Consider the following 25,781-nt stretch of genomic DNA (forward strand, 5'->3'; position numbering starts at 1 on the left):
CAAATTTTTCTTCACAATGGACAGATCTTTATTAAGGATACATTTAGTATATACAGGACACATTTAGTATATACTTAGTATTAAAAAAAATCAAAGATTTCAGAGATTATAATGTTATATACAACAGAAAACAATCATATATAAATTAGTTTTCTCATGATTATCCTCACAGTTTTTAGGATTACATTCCTGAAAAATTTTATATTTACTATTTTTAATATGTCAAACATCTTTTTTATTTTAGTGATTATTTACAACTGTCAAGTAAATATGTATTCTAACATTAATATACTATAAATATGTGTGTGTATTGCAACCTGGGTCTAACTAACCTAGATGTGTTACTATTGGCTAGTCACTTTGATCAGATTACAGATAGGCAGTCCAGATACCCTTTTCAGCAGAATTTCAGATGTAGGTTATGAGCTGCTAGTGGGAGCAATTCGATCATTCATCTCAACTTCTTCATTTTGTGTATGAGGTCCAGAGAAGCTACAGCTTGTCCAAGGTCAGATAGCTAATTAATGGAAGAATTAAGACTGAGATATTAAAATTAACATATAACCTATGTGTTGGCTGTTTCTCTCTCCATTTCTCCATTGCCATTCATCTCTTTAATCTGTTGTGAGAAATATTCCTTGCAACCTTAAGGTAGAGAATAGTCAAGGAAATTGGGGCAATTTAGGCTGTCCTCTATGCAAAGTCATCTTTAGGTGAAGTTATCTCTTAGTATGTTGTTCTTTCCCTTGGAAGCCGACAGCTCTCTCTGGTAGTCTACAAGGGAAGAGCTAGTGAGTGCCCTGTCAACTTCACTTTAGATACAAATCCACAAGGAGGTTCTAGTCCCTTCCCTAGAACTTCCATTCCAGTCTTCCCCAGATTAAACACTCACTGACAAAGGTTTTCATAGTCCTTTTATTGTGGTTCAATTAGGTATGAAATAGGAAGACAAGGAGTTTTAACTAATGAGCCTTCCCCTTATATCATACAGTGTGGAAGAGGGATAAGTTTCACAGGCTTCACTCTTGGGAGGAGGATGTCCAATCTCTCTGATCTTCATCTTCAAGGCCCCTTTAGCTTTTGGTATACCCACCTACCTGCTTGGGAAATTACATCCATCACTCAAAAGAAGTCTGGGCCCTGGTCTTTACTTGTATTAAGAATTTGGCAAGAGGCTAGTAGAGGCTTTTCTCTGCTTAACCTTTGCCTGCTTTGAAAAATGTAAGGACAGCCTATGGTCCTCGGAGTGCGATGAAGTCATGAAGGGTTCTGATTTCAGTTCATTTCCCTTTACACAATAGAATTGCACCCCGATTCGTAACAAATATTCTGATAGCAAATACAGATCATCATATTAAATATTAATTTGCTTTCAAAGATGATATGTTCTAGCTTCATATGAGAAAAGCTGGTTCTTAATAACATCATTTTGACCTTTTCTTTATGAAATAATAATACTGGCACTATACTAAGGAGTTTTTGTAAAAATAATTTCATGAAATGGCAAAAATTAGAAGGTTTTTAGCCCTTCTACATTAGCTAAGAATGGGTTTCTTTTAGCCATTTTAGAAGGTAGTCATCTACTCAAAATAAGTTCTTTTTAATATCCAAATCTCTCCCCCAATTAAAGGGGTGGTGGGATGCCTTTTTTCATGCATTCAGTGTATACTTCAACAGTTACTTAGAAATGGAGGGAGGTTGCTCTAACTCCCCACTCCGGAAATTAAATACAAGTATTTCTTATCTGCTGTGTGCTATACATATGCTAGGTCCTGCAGATACAGTGCTGTAGGATATATGTATGGCTCTTAACAGAGATTGCTATCCTTTGAGAGATCCCTATAATTAAATAAGAAATCCAAATTTCGTGTGATAACTCTTAATAGAAGAGGAACCTCTCTTTGTATCTTTTCTGCTATATATCTTCAGCATCTTTTCCACTGGATTTTCCTTTCCCTCAGCCTGCAAATATACTTGTTACTTTTTTAAAAATTGCCTTCCCTTGATACTTGCTTCCCTTAAAACTTTCGTCTGTCTTTTCTTCCATTCTAAAATTCTTGGTAGAGTGGTTTATAAGTGCCTCTGATCATCCACTCATCTCTAAATTCATTGTAGTTTGACCGATCTTCCTATTGGCATTTCTTTTGAAAGTCACCAAATTTATTTCTCATTTCGTATCCTGTTTGATCTCATTTCACACTGAACCATCCATCTTCCTTCTCACCTTGTAACATTCTCTTCTATTGATTTCCTTGTCGACAGTTGTGTTCTGTCATTTTCTCTGGTACTTGTCCTTCGAATCCCCACATGTAGATAATTCCCCAACGATTTGTCTGGAATGCAGATCTGCAGATCTCATATCTTTAGCAGTCACTTCTGTACCTAAGATTCTCAAATGAAAATACTTTATAATGTGTAAAATATAGGATCGCTTTATTATTAAATATTGTATCCCTTCATGGCTTCTCTCCTGAACTCTTAACTTTACATTTCTTGATATCTAAGTTCTTTCTTCTCTATTCTTACCACACTTAATTTCATTCAGATTCTCATCAACTTCCCTGACTATTCTAAAGTCATTGAGATTTTCCTATCTTAATTATTTTCCCCCTCTAAATCTATTTACACACTGCTTCCAGACTACTATTGAACATAAGACCTAAGTCCTTATGTTTTAACTTGGCAATTTATGGCCTTTCATGATCTGTTCTTAGCCTCCTTTTTCAGATTTATTTCCCTTTCACTAAATTCCTCATGTATCTCCCTACAGTTCATACACCTCTCAGTTGATATATACAAAAGGAGATAATGTGTTCTTTTGTGTGCCAAAGACATTATTAATGGTGTGTGTGCTTTAGAGATATTAGCATCTTCAAATAAGGCCATCTGTATACAATATATGAATGATAAAGGTAGAACATTAAGTCTATAGTTTAGAAATCAACTATCCAATAGCTAAAGAGTGATTTTTTTCCCCAAAAGCATTTTAAAAATGCACAAAGATATATACTATACTACAGTATTGTGAAGGGGGAAAGCTAGCATTTTGATAGTGCTCTGGAAATTTCCACCTTATGTCTTTTGTCATTTAGTAAGTTAGATTTTTATTTTTGTGCTAGAAAACTCTTTATTCTTTTCATTTAACTAACTATTATGTTTAATTTCAGGCTCTTGATGGGTTTTTTTTAGCAATCATGACAGATGGAAGCATAATATATGTGTCTGAGAGTGTAACGTCATTACTTGAACATTTACCAGTAAGTATAAAAATCCTGTGATCTCTTTCTTATTTAATGCCTATTTTAAACATTATAAAGTACTAGGAAATGTACCTCCAGGGCAACGTTAAGCAATAAGTAGAGTGTGGAGGAGAACTGAAAATACAACTTTGTTTTAACATGGCTGTTTTTTCTCAGGTCAGTCATGCCTCTGTAATCTGTAGTAACTATTCAGTGGCCACTTTAACCTCTGTTCTTGCTGTTCTCTTTTTTTCTAATGCTAAGTTTTTAGTGTTTCCTCTTTATTCAGCCTGGTGAAGATGTTGCTGAATCACTGAGAATATCTTGAGAACAACTAAATTTCTACTGAGATATTCGTGTTACAGCTAGAGGAATGCAAATAATTTTCTCAAAAGAATAACTTAAAAGAACACACTAAAAATAATAGATACAGAACTTTTGTGCTCTGTGGCTTGAATTGATAAAGCCTAAGTGACCATATTCAATGTGTTATCAATATGACCTTAAGGGTACAGAATTAGAAAATAATTACATTGTATGATTTTGATAAAGATGGTGAACACCAGAATTAATGTGTGTTGTTTTACTCCAAGTATATTTATTGAATATCAACTCTCTATGAGACACGATGTTAGATGCTCTGCTGCAGCTGATGGTTTTAATGAATTTGAAATTTTTATTTAATATGTAATGTTTTTATCTAAGATAGGGCTTGTGGTATAAATATTCTGAAGTTACTTATAAATTACTCTTAATTTATTATAAATACAAAGTATCTGTATTATAAAGGTCTCTTTTAAGAGATACTGATAAGCAGTATCTTCCTCCCTCTGATTACTCTGCCACCTCATACTCTATATAAAGAATGGACACTACACTTAAAAGACCAGATTTAGAAGGGTAATTTCTTACTGAAGGCCAGGCATTAAGTAATTTGCTGATTTCTGTGCCTCACACCAGAAAATGACTTGGCTTGCCTGCTTTTCTAGGGGCTTTCATTAACAGTATGCTCAAATAGTAGGTAATTAAACCAACATCTAAAAATTGTTTGAGAGGAAACAGATTATAGAACACATAAGTAAACTAGTATAGGCAGAGAAAAGGACAGATTGATTAGCTGAATTTTCTGGGCTATTCTTTTTTTTTTTTTTTTAATTACATGTGAAAAAAGCTAGAGAAAGAAACCCATTGTAGGATTAAGATAATGATTAAAATAAGATTAATTTTAAAAAGGTATTATATGCTTTTAAACCATATACAATTGTATACGTTTTATTTTCATTATGTATTTATAGAAACTATGTAATTTTTTAAATTAAAATTTTAAATTTATTCATAATCAGCATCTTATGTAATATATGTGGTAACACTTTTTAAAAGCCTACTTCTTGGGCACTTTCCTTGAACTCCATTCAGAATTGGATGCCCTTCCTCTCTCTGCTCATGTTACCTTATATGCACTGCCATCATGACACTTAGAGTGAATTGTAATTTTCTGTTTATTTGGGTAATCATGGTAGGTGTAGCTTCTTAAATGCAGGGACTTTATATCCACATGGGCTAGCTAGTTTCTTAGAGAGGCATTTGGTAATATTTTATTGAATGTATAAAAATGAGTAGGCTATTTGATGTAGCTGTTTTAAAAAATCTTTCCTAATGGCACACTGGTGTTGAATCTTTAGTGAGGTGAAGTTTAATTGGTTTTTGAAATAGATAACATGTGATAGATCTAGTTGGGATCCAAGCATTTTGTCATTAACATTTCCTCCTCGTGAAAACCGTCTTTACCTTTCCATTCCATCCTGGATTTTTAAAAACCTTTTTATTTTATAACTGTTTTTAGATTACAGAAAAATCAAGAAAATAGTACATAGCGTTCCCATGTGCCCCATACCCAGTTTCCTATGTTATTAACATTATCTTGATATTTTTCATTGTTTGTATTAGCCAAAGCATATAGATTGGTAGGTGAATTTTGGGGCAGAGGAAATTGCTGCTGCTGCTCTAGTAGACCCATTTCATTCCATACTAAGTTAATAGTATCCTTTGTTAATATGTTTTTGCTGCTCACCAGTTACTATGGACACTTTTTTTCACATCACTGATAATGCTGAATTGTATATTACTCTATGGCTTGCGGGGGCGGGGGGAGCGCAAAAAGAGAAACATGTTTTTTGAGAAAATAAAATAATAGGATCAAACATAAGGAAAAAATATGTGACTTTCTGTTTTGGTTGTCCTTAATATTTAAACTGTAACAGATGCTAAACAAAAGGTTTAAAAGAATGATGCCTCTTTCATTGTGTTTTAATGTATACACCTATTATCTAAAATAGAATTTTGGCTGTTGCCAGAAGGGAAGACACATTAGCAAATTCCTAAATTAGGCTTTAATGTTTATAATTTAGTTCCATTGAGAAATTAAAACTTGCCATCTTAAATTAGTGGTCAATATGACTTAAAATTACAAGACTGATTCTATAGATCCTGCAAAAAAAAAAAATGTTTTCTTTGTCACTTCATGCTTATTAAATTAGGCACATTTTAACCTATTTGTGGCTAATAATTGGGCATAAATGCTTTATTCTTTTGAGATTGGAAAGAAAACTTACCGATTTTTTTTGTCTCCCAAACTGGCTTTCTGTGACAAAATTAGGCTCATGCCACCTCAGTGCCAGAAGAGATTTTAGACATCCTTAGCCCATCCCCTTTATATTATCAGTAAGAAACATGAAAGTAGAGAAATTGGACTTAACTGTACAACATTTTGGGGGAACTTCCAAGACACAAAGTTAATGTCTTACTATATTTTAAACTTAAAATTTTAAAAATTTTAAAATTTTACAACTAAAGATTGATTCCTCACACTTGTTTAAATGTGTTCCTCAGAGAGAATATATTAAAGTTGTAACCTAGTAATGCAGAGAAGATGATAACCACATTACAGCTTAGCAGAGTCCAGGACTAAAAGTGCCTCTGTGAAGATACTGGGCAAGCCTTTCCTTTTCTCCTCTTAATTTGAGAGTTTGGGAATATAAACACAAATGTGTTTTAAGAAAGGCAGTAAACCCTGTGGTGTGCTCACCCAGGGTGGCTCAGTGGTTGAGCATCGACCTATGCACCAGGAGGCTACAGTTTGATTCTTGGTCAGGGCATATCCCAGGTTCCTGGCTCAATTCCCTGGAGGCAGCCAATCGATGATTTTCTCTCATCATTGATGTTTCTATCTCTCCCTCTCTCTTCCTCTCTGAAATCAGTATATATAAAGAAAGCCAGTACAGTCTTTATCGGCAGTATACAGAAATAGGATTTAGAATTTTTTTAAGTAGTTATATAATGATTATTTAATAGTGCCAGAACTTACATTTCTTATGCCTATGCATAAGGAACACAGTTGTTTAAAAACATGTTATATTCAACATATATTTTAACATATTTTCTGAGGAGCTTTCAGTCCTTTTTAAGCAACTACTCTCTACTGCAGTTATTTAACTGTCGGTCAGTTGTCTACCTGAGGGAAAAGATAATTGGTAACATTTTATAGTTTCCACAAAATGTAGAAAAAACAGAAAGGCTATTGATATATGTCACATAACTAACTTAGCAGGATTTACATTTCTTCTTTATGAAAATGCTTGAAGGAGATAAAAGGATCAGGATAGCTGCCTTTTTAATTTTCTTTGAATTGTGTTTGGGAACTGAGTAAATGGTATGGTGATATTAAGTATGATTAGCTTCATTTAGAGATTTTAAATGTGGTGATTAATGGAAAGTTTGATACATTAGTTAGTCACCTGCTAACTGATCCTTCATAGTATCAAGTTTCAGGGGAAACAGTGCTTGTGGTCATACCACTCTGTGCTACTCATTCATATTCTTTTCTCTGTGAATATGAAACACCTATCTGTTTATAGCTGGAAAAGCAAGGATAACATAGGTCAGTTTATAATTTCCTGAAATAGTAAAAGAAATTGTCAATGAGAGTAAATAATAGAAAACTATAATCATTCTCAAAATGAAAGTTTTAGTATTTCAAATAGTTTTATTTCTGTTTAAACTATTCTTTACATTAATATCATTGCGTCTGTTTTGTCAATAAAAAGCAATTTTCTAGCATTTTTGTTATTCATGCCTGAATTTTTAGTGCATACTAGGTGTAGCGGTTAATAATGCGGATTTTTTTCAGTAGATTGAGTTACACATATGTTGATATATATGCGATTTGTTATGTATGCTATTTAGTTATATTGACAACAAGCTTCAAAACTTCATATGTCAAATTTTCTGAAGGTGTTAACATCGTAGATATTTTTACACTTAAAAATGTTGAATTTCGTGCCAAAAAAAGAGCATTTGCGGGAAGTTTTAATTCATTACTTTATTTTGAAGAAAAGTGCTGCTGAATACTTCAGGAAGCTTATGGTGAACATGCTCTATCTCAAGATACTTGTGAACGCTGGTTTAAACACTTTAAAAGTGATGATTTCGATGTGAAAGACAACGTCTAGGTCAACTGAAAAAGTTTGAAGACCAACAATTACAAGCATTATTGGATGAAGATGCGCGTCAAACTCAAAAATAACTTGCAGAAAGATTAAATGTTGCTCAGCAAACAATTTCCGATCGTTTACAAGCAATGGGAAAGATTTTAAAGGAAGGAAAATGAGTGCCACGTCAACTGAACGAAAGACAAATGGAAAACCGAAAAATCATCAGTAAAATGTTGCTTCAACGGCACGAAAGCAAGTCTTTTTTGCATCGAGTTGTGACTTGCGATGAAAAGTGGATTTATTTTGAGAAGCCCAGATGCACAAAATCATGGGTTGATCCAGGTCAACCATCAACATGTACTGCAAGGCCAAATCACTTCGGAAAGAAGACAGTGCTCTGCGTTTGGGATCAGGAAGGTATGGTGTATTATGAGATTCTAAAACCAGGTGAAACTGTTAATACTGATCGCTATCAAGAACAAATAATCAATTTGCACCATACTTTGATCATGAAATGACCAGAATGTGCCAGAAGACATGGCAAAGTAATTTTGCTTCATGATGACCCACCATCACACACTTCAAAACCAGTTAAAGACATGTTAAAAGATCTTGCCTGGGAAGTATTAACCCACCTGTTGTATTCACCAGACCTTGCTCCTTCAGATTAGCACTTGTTCTGATTGATGGCACACGCACTTTTTGAGCAGCACTTTAAAACGTACGAAGAAGTGGAAAATTGGGTCTCTGAATGGTTTGCCTCAAAACAAGGAAAGTTCTATTGGGATGGTATCCACAGATTACCTAAAAGATGGGGGAAATGTGTAGCTAGTGATGGACATTACTTTGAAAAAGCACTTTTGATGTTTCTCTTGAAATTATTGTGTTTTCTTTGATTACAAAATCCGCATTATTAGCCAATACACCTAGTAACTTCTGTTCTAGAGGCTTTTCAGACTTTCAGAAAAAAAACCTTGTTAAAATGCAGATATATTTTTAGTGTGGTTATCTGTAAGCCTTTATCAAATAACTCCTTAATCTAGAATCATGTATTATACTAGTAACTGGTATATGCAATGCACAACTTTAATGTGTCTTAATTTGAAGGGAGGAGGAAAATATATAAGAGATAGGGGGCTTTTATTTACTTAATTGAGGCTCAGTGCATGAATTTGTGCACCAGTGGGGGTTCCTCGGTCCAGTCTGTAGGATCAGGCTGAAACCAGCTCTCCGACATCCCCTGAGGGTCCCAGATTGCAAGAGGGCACAGGCCAGGCCGAGGGACTCCACGGGTGCACCATCGGGGCTGGGGAGAGATATGGGAGGGCTCTAGGGCATATCCGGCCCATTTTACTCAGTCCCAATTGGCCCAACCCCAGCAGCAAGCTAACCTATTGGTCGGAACGTTTGCCCCTAGTGGTCAGTGCACGTCATAGCGACTGGTCGACTGCCCCCTGGTGGTCAGTACACATCATAGGAAGTGGTTGAGTGGCCTTAGCATATCATTAGTATATTACGCTTTGATTGGTTGAACGGCCAACAGGTCAACTGGACATTTAGCATATTAGGCTTTTATTATATAGGATGGGCAGCAGGCAGTAAGACATAGACATTAAAATACAATTAACAGAAATTTTTTATGGGAAATGAATGATAAGAGTAATAAGTAGTGAAGAAATTTTGTTTACTGTGAATTATGGTGTTAAGAGAATACTTTTTTGAAGGAAATAATTTGAACTCGTCTTTTGAAAGGTGGAAGATACAAATATGTGGAGGAAGAGAGGAAGGCTATTCCAATTTATAGAGCAGACTTTGAGGGCTAGAGAAAAGAATGTGAATGTATGGCTTTTACGAAGGGTACAGTAAAAGCACTTCCCACCTTCCCAGTGGCTCTCCTTTGTTGTAAGGGTTTTTGTTTTTAAACCATGAAGTTCTTTCTTCAAAAAAAATCTTTACAATGTTTAAAATATAAACCCAAATAAAAGTGGAACTGCTTTTGTGAATACAGAGGCAAAGGAGCCTTAGCCCTGCCTTCACAGCTCCTTTTCACCCTTAACATATCTCCACAGTCCTTGAGACACCCCTTCAGTATCTCCAGGATTCCACAGAGCTGTTTGAAAATATGGAGAAACCAAGTAAAATAGTTTGGATTTGGTAGAAAATGTGAAGTCACTGATTCGTTTTGTTGTCAGTGGTTCTTAGGATAGGAACTGTCTTATTCGTATTTGATTCCCATAGCCATGGCACATTGTAGGCAACCTGTTTGTCAAATTACATTTGATTAATGAATCATTATTAAAGCCATATTTGACCAAGGATTATAATGTTTGACATATTACTTGCTTTCGGGGAGGAGGGTTAGCTAACAGCAGGGCTTTTTGACAATGGGAACAGGATGGATGGCTGGAAAAGATGAAGTAAAAAGGAAAAAACACATTAGACAATAGAAATGACACCAAAGTCAAATCTCCTCTTTGCTTAGCCTGTGGCTAGTCCTTTGGTCCTTTGTTGTAGTAAATACCACCATAAATTACCAGAGGTTTGAGTATACCGTAGGGCTGTGTCTTGTAGCCAAAGATTTTCCTAGTCAACTTTCTTAGTTCTGTTATATTTTAAATGTTCAAATTTGTTGAAACTCACCTTCGCAAATCATTTATCAGACTTTTCAAGATCATATCGATCATGGATCTGATGAAGACACGGAGACATGGAGGTCATGTTAATCATCTTCCACTTTTATTTATTTTGTTTTTAAATTATTTTTTTTTTTATTTCAGAGAGCAAGGGAGAGGGAGAGAGTGAGAGAAACATCAATGATGAGAGAGAATCATTGATCAGCTGCTGCTTGCACACCCGACACGGGGGATTGAACCTGCAACCTGGGCATGTGCCCTGACTGGGAATAGAACCCTGACCTCCTGGTTCATAGGTCGACGCTCAACCACTGAGCCATACCAGCCAGGCTTCTCTTGTTCTTTCTGTTGTGCTCTGTAACTTGATGTTTGTTAGTTTCTACAAATAATCAGAAGTTAATCATATGTTCACCTGATGTTTTAAAAGTTATTATATCCTTTTAAAATACATGTCTCTTGAATCACTAAAGTTATTTTATTTTATTGAATTTTTTTTTTCAGTCTGATCTTGTGGATCAAAGTATATTTAATTTCATCCCAGAGGGGGAACATTCAGAGATTTATAAAATACTATCTACCCATCTGCTGGAAAGTGACTCATTAACCCCGGAATATTTAAAATGTAAGTAGTAGCTGTTAAGGAAAAAGCTAAATATATTTGGTCATGTTATACTTTGCTTTTGTAACAAACACAGACATGTTTGACTAAACACATAGCATCATTTCACAAACCTTATTAGATCACTTTTAAATTTTAAAAAATGTATATAATACGGAATTAAGACTGTATTTTAAAGTCTGAACTCTATTCTAGAATATATTGGGAAATCCCATCTTTTTTGTTATAATAGTTATGTCATAAAACTGTATTTTACACAAAAGTGGAACTTTGGAATATGTTTTTATTTTTATATAAAATCTTATGTAATGAGAAAATTAAATATTCTCATTTTCACTATAATCAACCAGTTGGACAACAATAACTTCTGTATTTTTAAGAAATAGTAACTAAAGAAAATTGTTTGCTTTACTAATTAAAAAATCATTTATTGGATATATGTTACATGCCAGGCACTTGTGCAATATCAGAGAAGTGCCAAGAACAGTGAAAAATAGTTCCTGTTTTTGAAAACTAAAAATATTATGGTATAATCAGACATTTCTTCTAGGTTCATTGGCAAATTAATTTGACCAGAATACCTCATTTTCTTCACTAAATTTTTCTCTATGTAAATCTGAGATGATCACAAGACTATATTTGGTTATTAGTTATTAAATATTTTTTTAAATCACTTTTTTCATTTTTCAGTTTTGACTTTTCTGGTCATACTGATATTAACCTTTTGCACTCGGATGTCGAGTGTGACTAGACACGGTTAGCATTAGAATAAAGGAATCGAGAAAAAAGCAAGCGAGTGCAAAGGGTTAATTTGGACATTTCTAGTAATTCTGATATTATTAATCATTTGAAAAGTTCTTAGTATTTTGAACTCTCAAATTCTATAGAAAACTAATAGTCCAAGAATTGAGATATACATACACACACACACATATATATGTGTAAGTATGTATGAATGTATATCTTTGATGTGAATGAGTGGCCTGTCAGAAGGAGATGAGATGAACTAGAGACCAGGAGAGTCCATTTGAAGCCTATTTATAATTGTTTAAAAATTAAGTTCTTATGACATTACCAATAGACCACTCTAGTTTTTCACCTAGGAGAAAGATTTGTGCTAGATATAATGATGTAGATTAGTTAGTTATATGCCTATAAATAGTATTTGAAGTCATGGATTGAATTGTATTGCTTGAGATGAGTATATAGAGCAAGGAGAGAAGAATTAGAAAGGTAGAATCCTGTGACCTAGAAGCTGACAAAGAAAGGGTCACTATAGAGGCCTTCATAAGGGCAGAGTTGGTGGGAGAACTGAATGAAAGCCTCTGGCAGAAGACAGACGTTAGGCTTCTGCATCTAAGATTGGAGGGTGGATGGCAACAATATGTTTGGATAGAGAAAAGCCTTAATTAAAAGACTTACTGACCCCCTAGTTAAACAACCGATATACAAAAAGTTATTTTCCCAGAAAAAAGTGTTTTATGCCAGAAGATTAAACGTGATTTAAAACAGGAAAATTTAGCATTCTGCAAGTAGGTCATTTGAGCCTTAATGAACGTGAGGGGGTACCAGTGGTGTTATTTGTATCTAGAAAAGGAAATGGGGCCTAATCTTTCATTCAGACTCGCTTGATTTTTATTTTTTTATGTAGTGAGGACCCGGAAAAAAGGTTTTTGGTTTGGACAAAATCTCAGGTGGAAAATTTTTAAAAGGATTAGACTGGAGGTAAAAATAAAAACTACAGAATACTAGCAATAGAAGTAAGGATGGAGAAGAAAGTTGTATGTGAGTGTTGAGTAGATACACTCAATGGGACTTGGTGTTAGGCAGGAGACCAAGAGGCTAAGGTTCATCCGTGGAGGTTTTAGGAAGAAGGTGGTTAGATTTTGAACCTGTTATGGTAGATAATGAAGTCATTCATGATAATAACAGAAGAATGTGAGTTTGATGCTGTGAACGAAGAAGGCATTACTAGTCCTTGAGTGCTGAAATAATAACTGTGAAAGTAACATTAGTTAGCAGTAGTAGGGAAAGTTAAATCCTAGTGGCAAGAGTATGGAGGCATATAGGATACATTTTTTGTAGTTACCTAGATGATTTGCATCTATACTAAGTTGGTGGTATTGGATGCTCATTTGGAAAAATAACTTATGAGAGCTTTTTTGATGAAATAAATAGCAGGTCCTAGTGACAGACTAGTTTGAGGGATTGTGGAAGAGAAGAGACCAAATTGATACCGTTTCTATCTTGGGAAATAGGGACACATAGGACAGAGGGGAAGGATAGCTGGCTTAGGAAGAGAGAGGGATAAATTCACTTTGAAATATTTTTAGTTTGAGTTATTGATGGGACAATCGAGTAGAAATGTCCTGAAAGCACATAGTGACCTAAGACTTCGTCTTATACAAAATGTTAGAGTTGGGGAGAGAGAGAGATTTAGGAGTAATTAAGTTGACTAAATGCATATAAATTTATAAAGAATAATAGTAGATCAAGATCAAAAAATGTTTGTAGAAGACTGATTAGTAGAAATATAGAAATATTCAATAAGGGAGGAAGGTAAAGTTTCAGTCTGTGGGAATGAAATGTGAGTTTTAAGAAGAGGTGGTAATAATGAGGAAAGCCATTGAAGTTAACAGTACAGTAGTATTCCCTTATTTTCCAATAAGGCCCACAAAATCATTTGGTCTGGCCCAGCCAGGGCATTAGGGGTGAGTTATTTAAATGTTTGAACAAATATAGCAGGCGAATTTTATGTTGGGAATTTTGTTATAAATATTCAAATGGTTATTGGCAGAAAAAAAGGTTTCTCACCCCTGCTATCAAGGTTATAAGGATGAAAGCCACAATGCATAAAGTTAAGGTAAATGAATATGTGTATGGAACTTAAAGCACATAATGAAAAGGAAGGCAATTTCTATGATGCTATAAAGAGTAGCATGGCCCTAGCTGGTTTGGCTTAGTGGATAGAGTGTCGGCCTGTGGACTGAAGAGTCCCAGGTTCAATTCTGGTCAAGGGCACATGCCCAGGTTGCGGGCTTGATCCCCGGTGGGGAGCGTGCAGGAGGCAGCCAATCAGTGATTCTCTCTCATCACTGATGTTTCTATCTCTCTATCCCTCTCCCTTCCTCTCTGAAATAAATAAATAAATATATATATTTTAAAAAGGGTAGTATGAAAAACCTTATGTTTGTCTGAGATGGGGAAACCTAAGCAGATTTACAAGTAGACACAAATGACTCGAAGAGAAGGTGTGGATGCTAAAGGAATGAATAAAGGTGTGGCCCTGGTCCTAAAGAACATAGGAAAGACTGTTCACAGTAGACATAGAAGCATTAACTTTAAAATGGGAAGCAAAACTGTTATTTGAAATTAGCATGAAGAATGAGTAGGAAGGACAGATAAAAATGGGGAAATATGGAGTTGCTTATATCAGAAGATCAGTTTTCTCTATTAAGGATGGATCATCTATTTTCTGTGTTAAGATCATCTCCTATAGGTATTCTACTTTTTATGGACTAAATAAAAATGTAATTGAGGACTGTTGTTAGAGATAATATTGTAAACTTATACAACTTTTATATTCTTTTCATGTAATGTATCACTCATGCTAAATCACAAATATATTTTTTCTCCCACTTCAGCAAAAAATCAGTTAGAATTCTGTTGTCATATGCTTCGAGGAACAATAGACCCAAAAGAGCCATCTACCTATGAATATGTGAAATTTATAGGAAATTTCAAATCTTTAAACAGTGGTGAGTTAAAATGCTTTTCTTACAATGTATTTTAATCTGGTATTGTTTCAAGCTCTCACAAACATAGATATTTGAACATCAATAATAACTTGATTTTACTAGGGTAAGTGATGATATATATATGTCTTTATTGTTTTAGTATCCACTTCAGCACACAATGGTTTTGAAGGAACTATACAACGCACACACAGACCTTCTTATGAAGATAGAGTTTGTTTTGTAGCTACTGTCAGATTAGCTACACCTCAGTTCATCAAGGTATGTTTTGAATTTTATTTCCTAAAGAGGATTTGTATTCATATTTTGACGAATAGTCTTTATGTAAATTTTTTTTCTGTTTCTAGAATAACTGAAACTTTCTACAAACATTAAAGGTAGTGATGGCCATGAGTTTTGAAATATACATCATCATAATACTGTACTTTTTAAGCACATAATGAGTTATCAAGGTACTCATTAAATTTGGAATTCATTTTGAAACATATATCCTTTGCAGATATACAGTTATACTGTATATCACTGGTGTCCTGCTTTTATGCAAAATTTTTTTAAGATTTTTTTTTTGTGTAGTTCACAACTACATTAAAGAAGAAAGGCCAAGATTGTTTTTGAAATTTTCTTTAGAAATATACAAGTGGCCTTTTACTGCATGCAATTTATCTTTTCAATTTTAAAATTTAATTAAAGAATATATTTTTAGCCCTAACTGGTTTGTCTCAGTGGATAGAGCATCAGCCTGTGGACTCAAGGGTCCTAGGTTCGATTCTGGTCAAGGGCATGTACCTTGGTTGCGGGCACATACCCAGTAGGGAGTGTGCAGGAGGCAGCTGATCGATGCTTCTCTCTCATCGATGTTTCTAATTCTCTATCCCTCTCCCTTCCTCTCTGTAAAAAGTCAATAAATATATTTTAAAATAATATAAAAATAAAGTTAAAAAAATGTATTTTTATTGTTCGGACCTCACAAGCAGATGATTAGTAGAGAAGTGGAAGGTGAAGTAATTCAGCCACTAAAAGAAAGAGGCTGAAAGTAAACCAGGCTAAAATTTTAAATTTAGGAAGATGCCATATTGTAGGACAGGTACTGAATTAGCAATTAGAAGATCTTAAATAGTTTTGCTCTTCTTGTTTTGATCTTAGGAAATTATAGCAGTGGAAAATATTTAGTTCTTCTTACATACTGTATACTTTATGTGCATTATCTAATTTAATTCTTATAACAACCCTTTAAGGTAGATGCTAGTGTGATCCCTATTTTATATATAAGGAAACAGGCTTAGGGAAGTTATTTGCCCAAAGTTGAAGTTATTAAGTGGTAGAAATGAGATTGATTCTAATTCTTTTTCTCTCAAAGCCCAAACTCTTTAATCACTGCATTGTGCTATAGAAGGTCATTCAAGGACACAGAGGCAGGTTAGAATACATTGTTGAATATGGATAGAGTCTAGGGTTATTGTGTGTGGAGGGAGTAGGGATGTTGGGAGATGATAGAAAATAATCAAAGGCCAGAACTGAAATATGTTTCTTTTTTTTTTTATCTCTCCATGCTGAAGAGTTTAAACTTTATCCTAACAGAATGAGGAATCATTAAGGTTTTAAGCAGGAAAGTTATATGATCATATTTGAGTATTAGTAAGGTAATTATAAATTATAGCCAGAATAGAAGATGGGTTGAAGAACCCAGAGAGTTGTTTGGGGAGACGCTATGGCAATAATGTGAACCAATGATGATGAGGGCCTAGAGTCTAAACTAAGACACTGAAGATGGATGGGATCAAATCGATTTCTTTAAAGGTAGAAGGTGAATTTGAAAGGATTTAGTAGTAGGCATTTAGATTAAAAGGTGACGATATAGAAAATTGTTTTAACTGGATATGAGAAATAAGGCAGTTAGTTCATTTTAGGAAATACTGAGATTGTGATGTGTGGGGGCATCCACACAGAAATATGGCACTGTAGTCAGGAGAAAGGTCTGAATTCAGAATTAGGGTTTACAGGCATGTGAGTGAATGGAGAAACGTGTAGAGTAAGAAGTACTCCTCTAGAAGCCTGCATTTGTTTATTGCCATATTCTTTAGTACTAGAAAATTAAAATGTGTTAAAAAATTGCTAGAAAAGTTGTCTAATAATGACTTTTATGGCTAACAATATTTAGGATTCTTCAAAAGGCAGAAAAGTATTTCTGAATTGTAATTATTAATTTATTTATAGGAAATGTGCACTGTTGAAGAACCCAATGAAGAGTTTACATCTAGACATAGTTTAGAATGGAAATTTCTATTTCTAGATCACAGGTAACTCCATTTTTAAATTTTATAAAAAGGGAACAGTCATATAATTGTTTAAATTAATGGATTTCCAAAATAAACTTTTTCTAATTTGGATGATCAAGTTCATTATCCATTTTTTCAAATATATAAAGGTTCCCTTAAAATTGATTTTTAGTTGGAATAGTCCTCGTTATGGAAAAAGTTATAATATTGCTTTATATGTAATTTAGGGCACCACCCATAATAGGATATTTGCCATTTGAAGTTCTGGGAACATCAGGCTATGATTACTATCATGTGGATGACCTAGAAAATTTGGCAAAATGTCATGAACACTGTAAGTAGACTTTAATCTTTCTGGTGATAATAATAAGTGTTTTTAATCATATAAGTAACTATTGTATTAATAGAAGGTGGTAAAATACAGACATATAAACATTTTTGTATTTTTGAAATATAACTAATCCAATAGGGATAATAGATCAAGTTTAAATTAAATTTGTTCCTATTTACATATTTCAGTTTGTAATAGTAAGCACAGTTTTATAAAATGATGTCTAATAAACCTTGTTCTGAAGTATATACATGCTATATCTGGAGTAAGAGAAGTAGATTCCTTTGAAAATTGAAATAGTATGTCAAAATATTAGAACACTATATCATAAATTTTGACTTATAGGCATATAAATATACCCAGGAGGTAGGTACACATCTAAAGATTCAGAAAGTTCATAGTGAATGCTTAATGTTACTTGTCATTATTGTTATTAACAGCAAAAGCATTATCACTGTGCCCTGCACCATGCTAAACAATTTATTCATCACCACATTTCTAGAAAGTAGTTTCTACTATTATCTAGGAATAAACAGGCACAGTAAGGCCAAATAATTTGCCCACAATCTGGTACCTCATTGGTGGTAGCAACAGGATTACAATCTAGACCTATCCCTGGATCACATGCTATTTATACTTTGTTTCAGAGGTTTGTTTCAATGATAAGTTTTTTTTGCTTTCCTTATCCTCTTCTCCAAACCCTACCATCTTGGATATCCTCTAAAACTTAAATTAGATATTTAAGATACTTTCATGATGTCTTAGGCAGGTCTAATAAACGTCTCTATGTGAAAATTAAGCATGTTTTATGATAACAACTACATGGAAGATTTTTAGGGTAAAGTAATTTCATCACAAAACATTATTCACTTCAAGCGATATGGGCACTCAACTCATGATAACGTAAACCAAAAAAATAGATATTGATGCTTGACCAGCACTTCCTAAGGTTTGGTCCATTAAATGCCAGTCCTTCATAATCAATCCTCCCCCTTCCCCGAATCTTAACATACATTAACATACTTAAGGTTTTAAGAAGATTAAACCTATTTAACAAAGTTTCTCAAATTAATTTAACCATAAAACCCCCTCTTTTTTTGTTTACTCTCCTACCTAATAAAATGGTAATATGTAAATTACCATCACTCCGCTACGCCCACAATTGGGCCAGCAGGAGGCGCAGGGGGCGGGACTCAGGGTGGCCGGGGTAGCCAATTGGGCCAGCGGGACGCTGAGCTCGCGTCGCCAGCGGCGGCAAGAGCTCAGCGTCTGCGCCATGGCTGTGCTGCGGTCAGAAGGGGCTCTGGGGCAGCGAGCTCACGTCCCGCCGCGGACCATCAAAAGCGGGGGAGCTGGGTGCCTGTCTGCTCCGGCACCAGGCCTTTCCACCGAGCCGGAGGCTTCTGAAAGGCCTGGTGCACCAGCGGACAGGCACCCAGCTCCCCTGCGATCGAAAGCGAAAGCGTGGGAGCTGGGTGCCTGTCTGCTCTGGCACCAGGCCTTTCGGAAGCCTCCGCCATGCCGGAGGCTTCCGAAAGGCTTGGTGCACTAGCAGACAGGCACCCAGCTCCCCCGCGATCGAAAGCAAAAGCGTGTAGGGGACCCTACACGTGCATGATTCAATCATGCACTGGGCCTCTAGTCTGTTATAAGGCTGTAGAATTTAAAATTTAGGGAAATACTCTCCAAACAAAAGATACAAACAGACTACAAATAAAGGGATGAAAAGATATTTCATGCAAATGGAAATGAAAAAAAGCAGTACTTACATTGGACAAAATAGAATTTAAAGCAAAGTCTATAGTAAGAGACTAAGAAGGACACCACATATGATAAAGGGAGCAATCCAACAAGAGGATGGAATCCTTGTGAACATTTATGCACAAAACATAGGAACACCTAAATATGTAAAGTTAATCTTGGTGGACATAAAGGGAGAGATCAACAACAATACAATCATAGTAGGGGACTTTAACACCCCATTAACATCAATGGATAGATCTTCCAGACAGAAATCCAACAAGGAAACAGCAGGTGGATTTCTTTTTTTTCCTGTCACCATAGATCAGATGGATTTTAATTGATATCTTCAGAGCATTTCACCCCAAAGCCACAGAGTATACATTCTTTTCGAGTGCCCATGGAAAAGGTGCCAGGATAGACCACATGTTAGGACACAAAACAGGTTTCCATAAATTTAAGAAGATTGAAATCATATCAAGCATCTTCTTTGACTGTAATGGTATGAAATTAGAAATCAGTCACAAGAAAAGAACTGAGAAACACACGAAGACATGGAAGCTAAACAATATGTTAGTAAACAATGAATGGGTTAACAGTAGGATCAAGAAAAAAAATTTAAAAATATCTTGAAAAAAAACAAAAATGAGAGCACAACAACCTAAAATCTATGGGACACAGCAAAAGCAGCCCTACGAGGGAATTCCATAGCATTACAGGTCTATCTCAAGAAACAAGAAAAATCTCAAACAAAAGAAACTAGAAAAAGAACAACTAGCAAAGCCCAAACTGAGTAGAAGGAAGGAAATAATAAATCAGGGCACAAATACATAAAATAGAGTCTAAAAAAAAACCAGTATAAAAGATCAATGAAATCAAGAGCTGGTTCTTTGAAAAGATAAACAAGATTGACAAACTTCAGCCAGGCTCATCAAGTAAAAAAGAGAGAGGACCAAAATAAGATCAGAAATGAAAGAGAAGTATACTGATACCAAAAAATGCAGAGGAATGTAAGAAAATATTATGAGTAATTGTATGCCAACAAATTCAACAACCTGGATGAAATGGATAAATTCCTAGAAACATAGTCTTCCAAAATGGAATCAGGAAGAACCAGAAAATCTGAATAGACAGATTACAACTAGTGAAGTTGAAGCAATAATAATAATAATAATAATAATAATAATAATAATAATAAATCCTAATACATAAAAAGCCAGGGGCCGTCACGACCTAAACTATCAGACAGACGACCAAACAGCAGGCTGTGGGATGACCAGGTCGGCAGGGCGGTTAGTGAGGGATGGCCAAATGACTGAATAGTAGGCTGTGTGGGGCAACCAGGCTGGCAAAGGGGTTAGTGAGGGACGACTGAACAGCAGGCTGCATGGGGCGACCAGACCGGCAGGGGGGTTAGTGATGGATGACCAAATGACTGAACAGGCTGCATGGGGTGACCAGGCCGGCAGGGGGGACAATTGGGGGCGACCAGGCCGGTGGGGGGCAGTTGGGGGCTACCAGGCCAGCAGGGGGGGGGACAGTTAGGGGCAACCAGGCTGGCAGAAGGGGGCAGTTGGGGGCAACCAGGCTGGCAGAGGGGGGCAGTTGGGGGCAACCAGGCTGGCAGGGGGGGCAGTTAGGGGCGATCAGGCAGGCAGGCAGGTGAGCAGTTAGGAGCCAGTGGTCCTGGATTGTGAGAGGGGTGTCCGACTGCCCCCATGGGGTCCCGGATTGGAGAGGGTACAGGCTGGGCTGAGGGAACCACCCCCCCCTTCCCGTGCATGAATTTAGTGCACTGGGCCTCTAGTTATCAAAAGTCCTGGACTAGGTTGTTTTATAGGTTATTTTTACCAAACATTCTAAGAACTAACTCCTATCCTTCTCAAACCATTCCAGAGAATTCTAGATGAGGAAAGACTCCCAAACTCATTGTAAGAGGCCAACATTATCCTAATTTCAAAACCAGATAAAGACACTACAAAGAAGAAAAATTATAGGTCAATTCCCTGAGGAACATAGATGCTAAAATCCTCGACAAAATATTAGCAAACTGGATTTAGCAATACATTGAAAAGATCATGCACCATTAAGTGGGATTTATTTTGGGGATGTAGGTTGGTACAAATATCTGCAAATCAATAAATGTGATACACCACATAAAAAAATGAAGGATAAAAACTACATGATCATATCAATAGATGGAAAAAAAGTCATTTTATGAAATCCAGCACCCATTTTTTATTTTTTTTAAAATATCTTTATTGGTTTCAGAGAGGAAAGGAGAGGGAGAGAGAGAGAGAAACATCAATGATGAGAGAGAATCATTGATTGGCTGCCTACTGCATGCCCCTTACTGGGCATGTGCCCTTGACTGGAATCAAACCTGGGACCCTTCAGTCCACAGGCTGACGCTCTTACCTACTGAGCAAAAACAGCTAGAGTCCATTTTTTATTTAAAAACTCAGCAAAGTGGGAGTAGAGGGAACATCTCAACGTAATAAAGGCCACATATGACAAACCCACATCCAACATCATGCCCAGTGAGAAAAACTACAAGTATTTCCTTTAAGATCACGAATAAGGGATGTCCACTTTCATTACTCTTATTTAACACTAGAGGCCCGGTGCACGAAATTCATGCACTGGGGGGTGTCCCTCAGCCCAGTCTGCACCCTCTCCAATCTGGGACTCCTCAGAGGATGTCCGACTGCCATTGGGCCTAAACTGACAGTTGGACATCCCTCTCACAATCCGGGATTGCTGGGTCCTAACTGCTCGCCTGCCTGCCTGCCTGCCTGCCTGATTGCCCCTAACCACTTCTACCTGACAGCCTGATCACCCTTAACCACTCCTCTACCGGCCTGATTAATGCCTAACTGCTCCCCTGCCAGCCTGATCACCCCCAACTGCCCTAACCTGCCAGCTCGATGGCCCACAACTGCCCTCCCCTGCTGGCCCGATCGCCCACAACTTTCCTCCCCGGCTGGCCCGATCGCCCACAACTGCCCTCCCCGGCCAGCCCTTTTGCCCCCAACTGCCCTCCCCTGCTGGCCATTGCCCCCAACTGCCCTCCTCTGCTGGCCATTGCCCCCAACTGCCCTCCCTTGCTGGCCATCTTGTGGCAGCCATCTTGTGATGATGTGAGGGCAAGACAACACTTAGGCTTTTATTAATATAGATAGTACTGGAAGTCTTAGCCACAGCAATCAGACAAGAAGAAGAAAAAAGGCATCCAAATTGGAAAGGAATAAATAAAACTGTCACCAGATGATATGATACTGTCATATACAGAACCCTAAAGTAGATTCCACACACAAAAATTAACTAGAACTAATAAGTGAATTTAATAAAGAAGCATGATATAAAATAAATATCCAGAAATCAGTTGCATTGCTATACACCAATACTGAACTATCAGAAAGAGAAACTAAGAAAACAATCCCATTCACAGTTGCTTTAAAAAAAATGCCTAGGAATAAATTTAATGGAGGTAAGAGACCTGTACTTGGAAAATTATGACACTGAAGAAAGAAACTGAAGAAGACACAAATAAGTGGAAGCATATGTCATCCTTTTCAAAGATAGAAAGAATTATCATCATTAAAATGTCCATACAACCGAAAGCAATCTATAGATTCAATGTAATTCTTATCAATATACTAATGGTATATTTCACAGAACTAGAAAAATATTCCAAAAATGTATGTGGAGCAACAAAAGACCCAGGATAGCCACAGCAATCTTGAGAAAGAAGAATGAAGTTGGAGGAATCATGGTGCCTGGTACCAAACTATACTACAAGGCCATAGCAATCAAAACAGCATGATGCTAACATAAAAACAGACATATAGATTAATGGAACAGAATAGAGGACCCAGAAATAAACCCACACTTGTATACTCAATATTTGACAAAGGAGGCAAAAACATATAAGGAACTAAAGATAGTCTATTCCATAGTTGTTGTTGGGAAAATTGGACAGATACATGCAAAAGGATGAAACTAGACCATTTTCTTACACTGTGCACAAGAATAAACTCAAAATGGGTTAAAGACTTGTAAATGTTAGACTCAAAACCATAAAAATCCTAAAAAAACACACATAAGCAGTAAAATTTTGGACATTTCTCATAGCAGTATTTTTTTGATATATCTCCTCGGGCAAAGGAAACAAGAAAAAATAAACAAATGGGAATACATCAAACTAAAATGTTTTTGCACAAAGGAAACCATCAACTAAATGAAAAGACAACTCACTGAGAACATATTTGCCAGTGACTCATGTGATAAGGGGTAAATATCCAAAATTTATAAAGAACTTATAAAACTCAACACCAAAAAAGACAATCCAGTTTAAACTATGGGCAAAGGACATGAATGGACACTTCTCAAAAGAGGACATACAGATGGCCAATAGACATATGAAAAGATCATCAGAGAAATGTAAATTAAAACCACACACTGTCAGAATGGCTATCATCAACAAATCAGCAAACAAGTTTTGGTGAGAATGTGGAGAAAAGGGAACCCTTGTGCACTGTTGGTGGGAATGCAGATTGGTGCAGCCACTGTGGAAAACAGTATGGAGTTTCCTCAAAAAATTAAAAATGAAACTGCCTTATGACCCAGTGATTTCACTTCTGGGAATATATCCGCAGAAACACAAAACACTGATTGGAAAGAATACATGCACCCTTACCGTATGATCACTACAGTGTTATTTACAACTAGTGGCCCGGGGCATGAAATTCGTGCACATTAAAAGGGAATTAATTAGAGAAAATATTTTAATATTGCTATTTGCCCTTTCTCTATAATAGAAGTGTCAGAGATGAAAGAAAATTAGTAAAATGTATATGAAAATCTCCTGTCAGAGTCTGGGGCGTGCCGCGGGACCCAGAGTCCAGTCCCTGCCCACCCACGCCTCGAAATCATGCCAGACCCACCCCCATCAAGCCCCGCAGGGCTGGGGGCGCAGCCTCAGGTCCCCCAGCCGGGCGGGGTGCTCAGCCTCAGGTCCCCTGGCCCTGGTGCCAGGGCGGGGGGCAGGGGAGTGCGCGGCCTCAGGTTCCCTGGCCCTGGCGCAAGGGTGTGATGCCATTTGCATGTTAGCTCTTTATTATATAGGATATCTAAGATTTGGAAGCAGCCCAAGTTCCCATCAGTAGAATGGATAAAAACACCATGGAACATTTCATTTACACAGTGGAATACTACTTGGCTGTAAAAAAAAAGAAGGAAAGCTTGCTCTTTGCGACAGCATGGATGGACTTGGAGAGCATTATGCTAAATGAAATAAGCCAATCAGAGAAAGACAAGTACCATATGATTTCACTCAAATGTAGAATCTAACGAACAAAATAAATTAACAAAATAGAAACAGACTCATAGAGACCAAACTGACAGCTGTCAGAGGGAGCTGGGTTGGAGGGGCGGGTTGAAGGGATTAATTTAAAAAAGAGAGAGATTAATAGACACAGATAGCGGAGTGGTAATTGCCAGAGGGAAAAGAGGGTGGGGGGATGTAGAAGAAGGTATAGGGAGGATAAATGGTGATGTACACCTGAGAACTATAGAACTTTATTAACCATGTTACCCTAATACATTCCATAAAAAAGAAAAATATTTTAAAAAACAACACCAGAAAGTTGCATTGAACACAGGAAGCTAGAATGCTAGTATTTTCCTAAAAATATGGTAACAGTTCGTGAATACAATTTACTCTGTGAATGTTGTGTAAGTTCCATTGATTGACAAACTGAGTGGAACACCTTGCAAATCCCATTTAACGTAATAGGTTTTCATTATATCTGAAATCATAAACATTACATAATAGTAGGAGTTTTTTTTAAAAAGCTGTGGTACATTTACACAATGGAATACTACTTGGCTGCAGGAAGAAAACAACACAAGAAAATCTTACCTTTTGCTAGAGCACGGATGGTCCTGAAGAATATTATGCTAGTGAAATAAATCAGAGAGAGATAAGTACCATATGATTTCATTTATATGTCGACTCTATTGAACAAAATAAACAAAATAGAGAAAGGCTGATGTTACAGAGAACAGACTGACAGCTGTCAAAGGGGGAGGGTGTTGGGGGACTGGGTAAAAAAGGTGAAGTGATTAAGCAACAAAACAAAACAAAACAAAAACCACGTAAATAAAACCCCCTCATAGACACAGACATTAGTATGGTGATTACCGGAGGTAAAGGAGGGTAGGAGAAGGTAGAGGAGGTAAAGGGAGAATAAATGGTGATGAAAGGAGATTTGACTTGGGGTGGCAAACACACAGTACAATATACAGATGGTATATTATAGAATTGGACACCTGAAACGTATGTAATTTTATTAACCAATGATACCCCAGTAAATTCAATAAAAATAAAAAGTAAAATATTAAAAAAATTAAACCTATTTAACACAGTTTTCCAAGTTAATTTAACCACAACCTCTCCCCCTTTTTGGCTTAATATCTGTTAAAAAGCTGCAGAACTTAAAATCTATGGAAACTATTTTGGGGAATACTGTACTTATCAGTTCAAATAATTAAGTTAGTCTGATTTTGGTTAGTTAGGGTTTAGAATTAAATGCTTCAAAGATGTCACACCTACCAGAGTACAGGTGTGATTACTTATTGTTATCCTCGGTATATCAGGCCAGGAGGAAATCAATATGTGAATACTTTATTCTTGA

The 25,781-nt window shown here is 36.3% G+C and overlaps 1 protein-coding gene across 4 annotated transcripts in view; it reads left to right on the forward strand.

Moving 5' to 3' along the window:
- Positions 1-25,781, forward strand: part of CLOCK (clock circadian regulator) — a 138,276-nt gene that overhangs the window by 78,888 nt on the left and 33,607 nt on the right. For all 4 annotated transcript variants that reach the window (XM_079778356.1, XM_079778354.1, XM_079778357.1 and 1 more), the window contains exons 9-14: positions 3,168-3,257; positions 10,864-10,984; positions 14,626-14,739; positions 14,879-14,997; positions 16,951-17,033; positions 17,240-17,346. In XM_079778356.1, coding sequence (XP_079634482.1) covers positions 3,168-3,257; positions 10,864-10,984; positions 14,626-14,739; positions 14,879-14,997; positions 16,951-17,033; positions 17,240-17,346 — 634 coding nt within the window. The remainder of the gene's footprint in view (positions 1-3,167; positions 3,258-10,863; positions 10,985-14,625; positions 14,740-14,878; positions 14,998-16,950; positions 17,034-17,239; positions 17,347-25,781) is intronic.

Source organism: Cnephaeus nilssonii, assembly GCF_951640355.1.
Source record: "Cnephaeus nilssonii genome assembly, chromosome: 1".
NCBI classification, from domain to species: Eukaryota; Metazoa; Chordata; class Mammalia; order Chiroptera; family Vespertilionidae; genus Cnephaeus; species Cnephaeus nilssonii.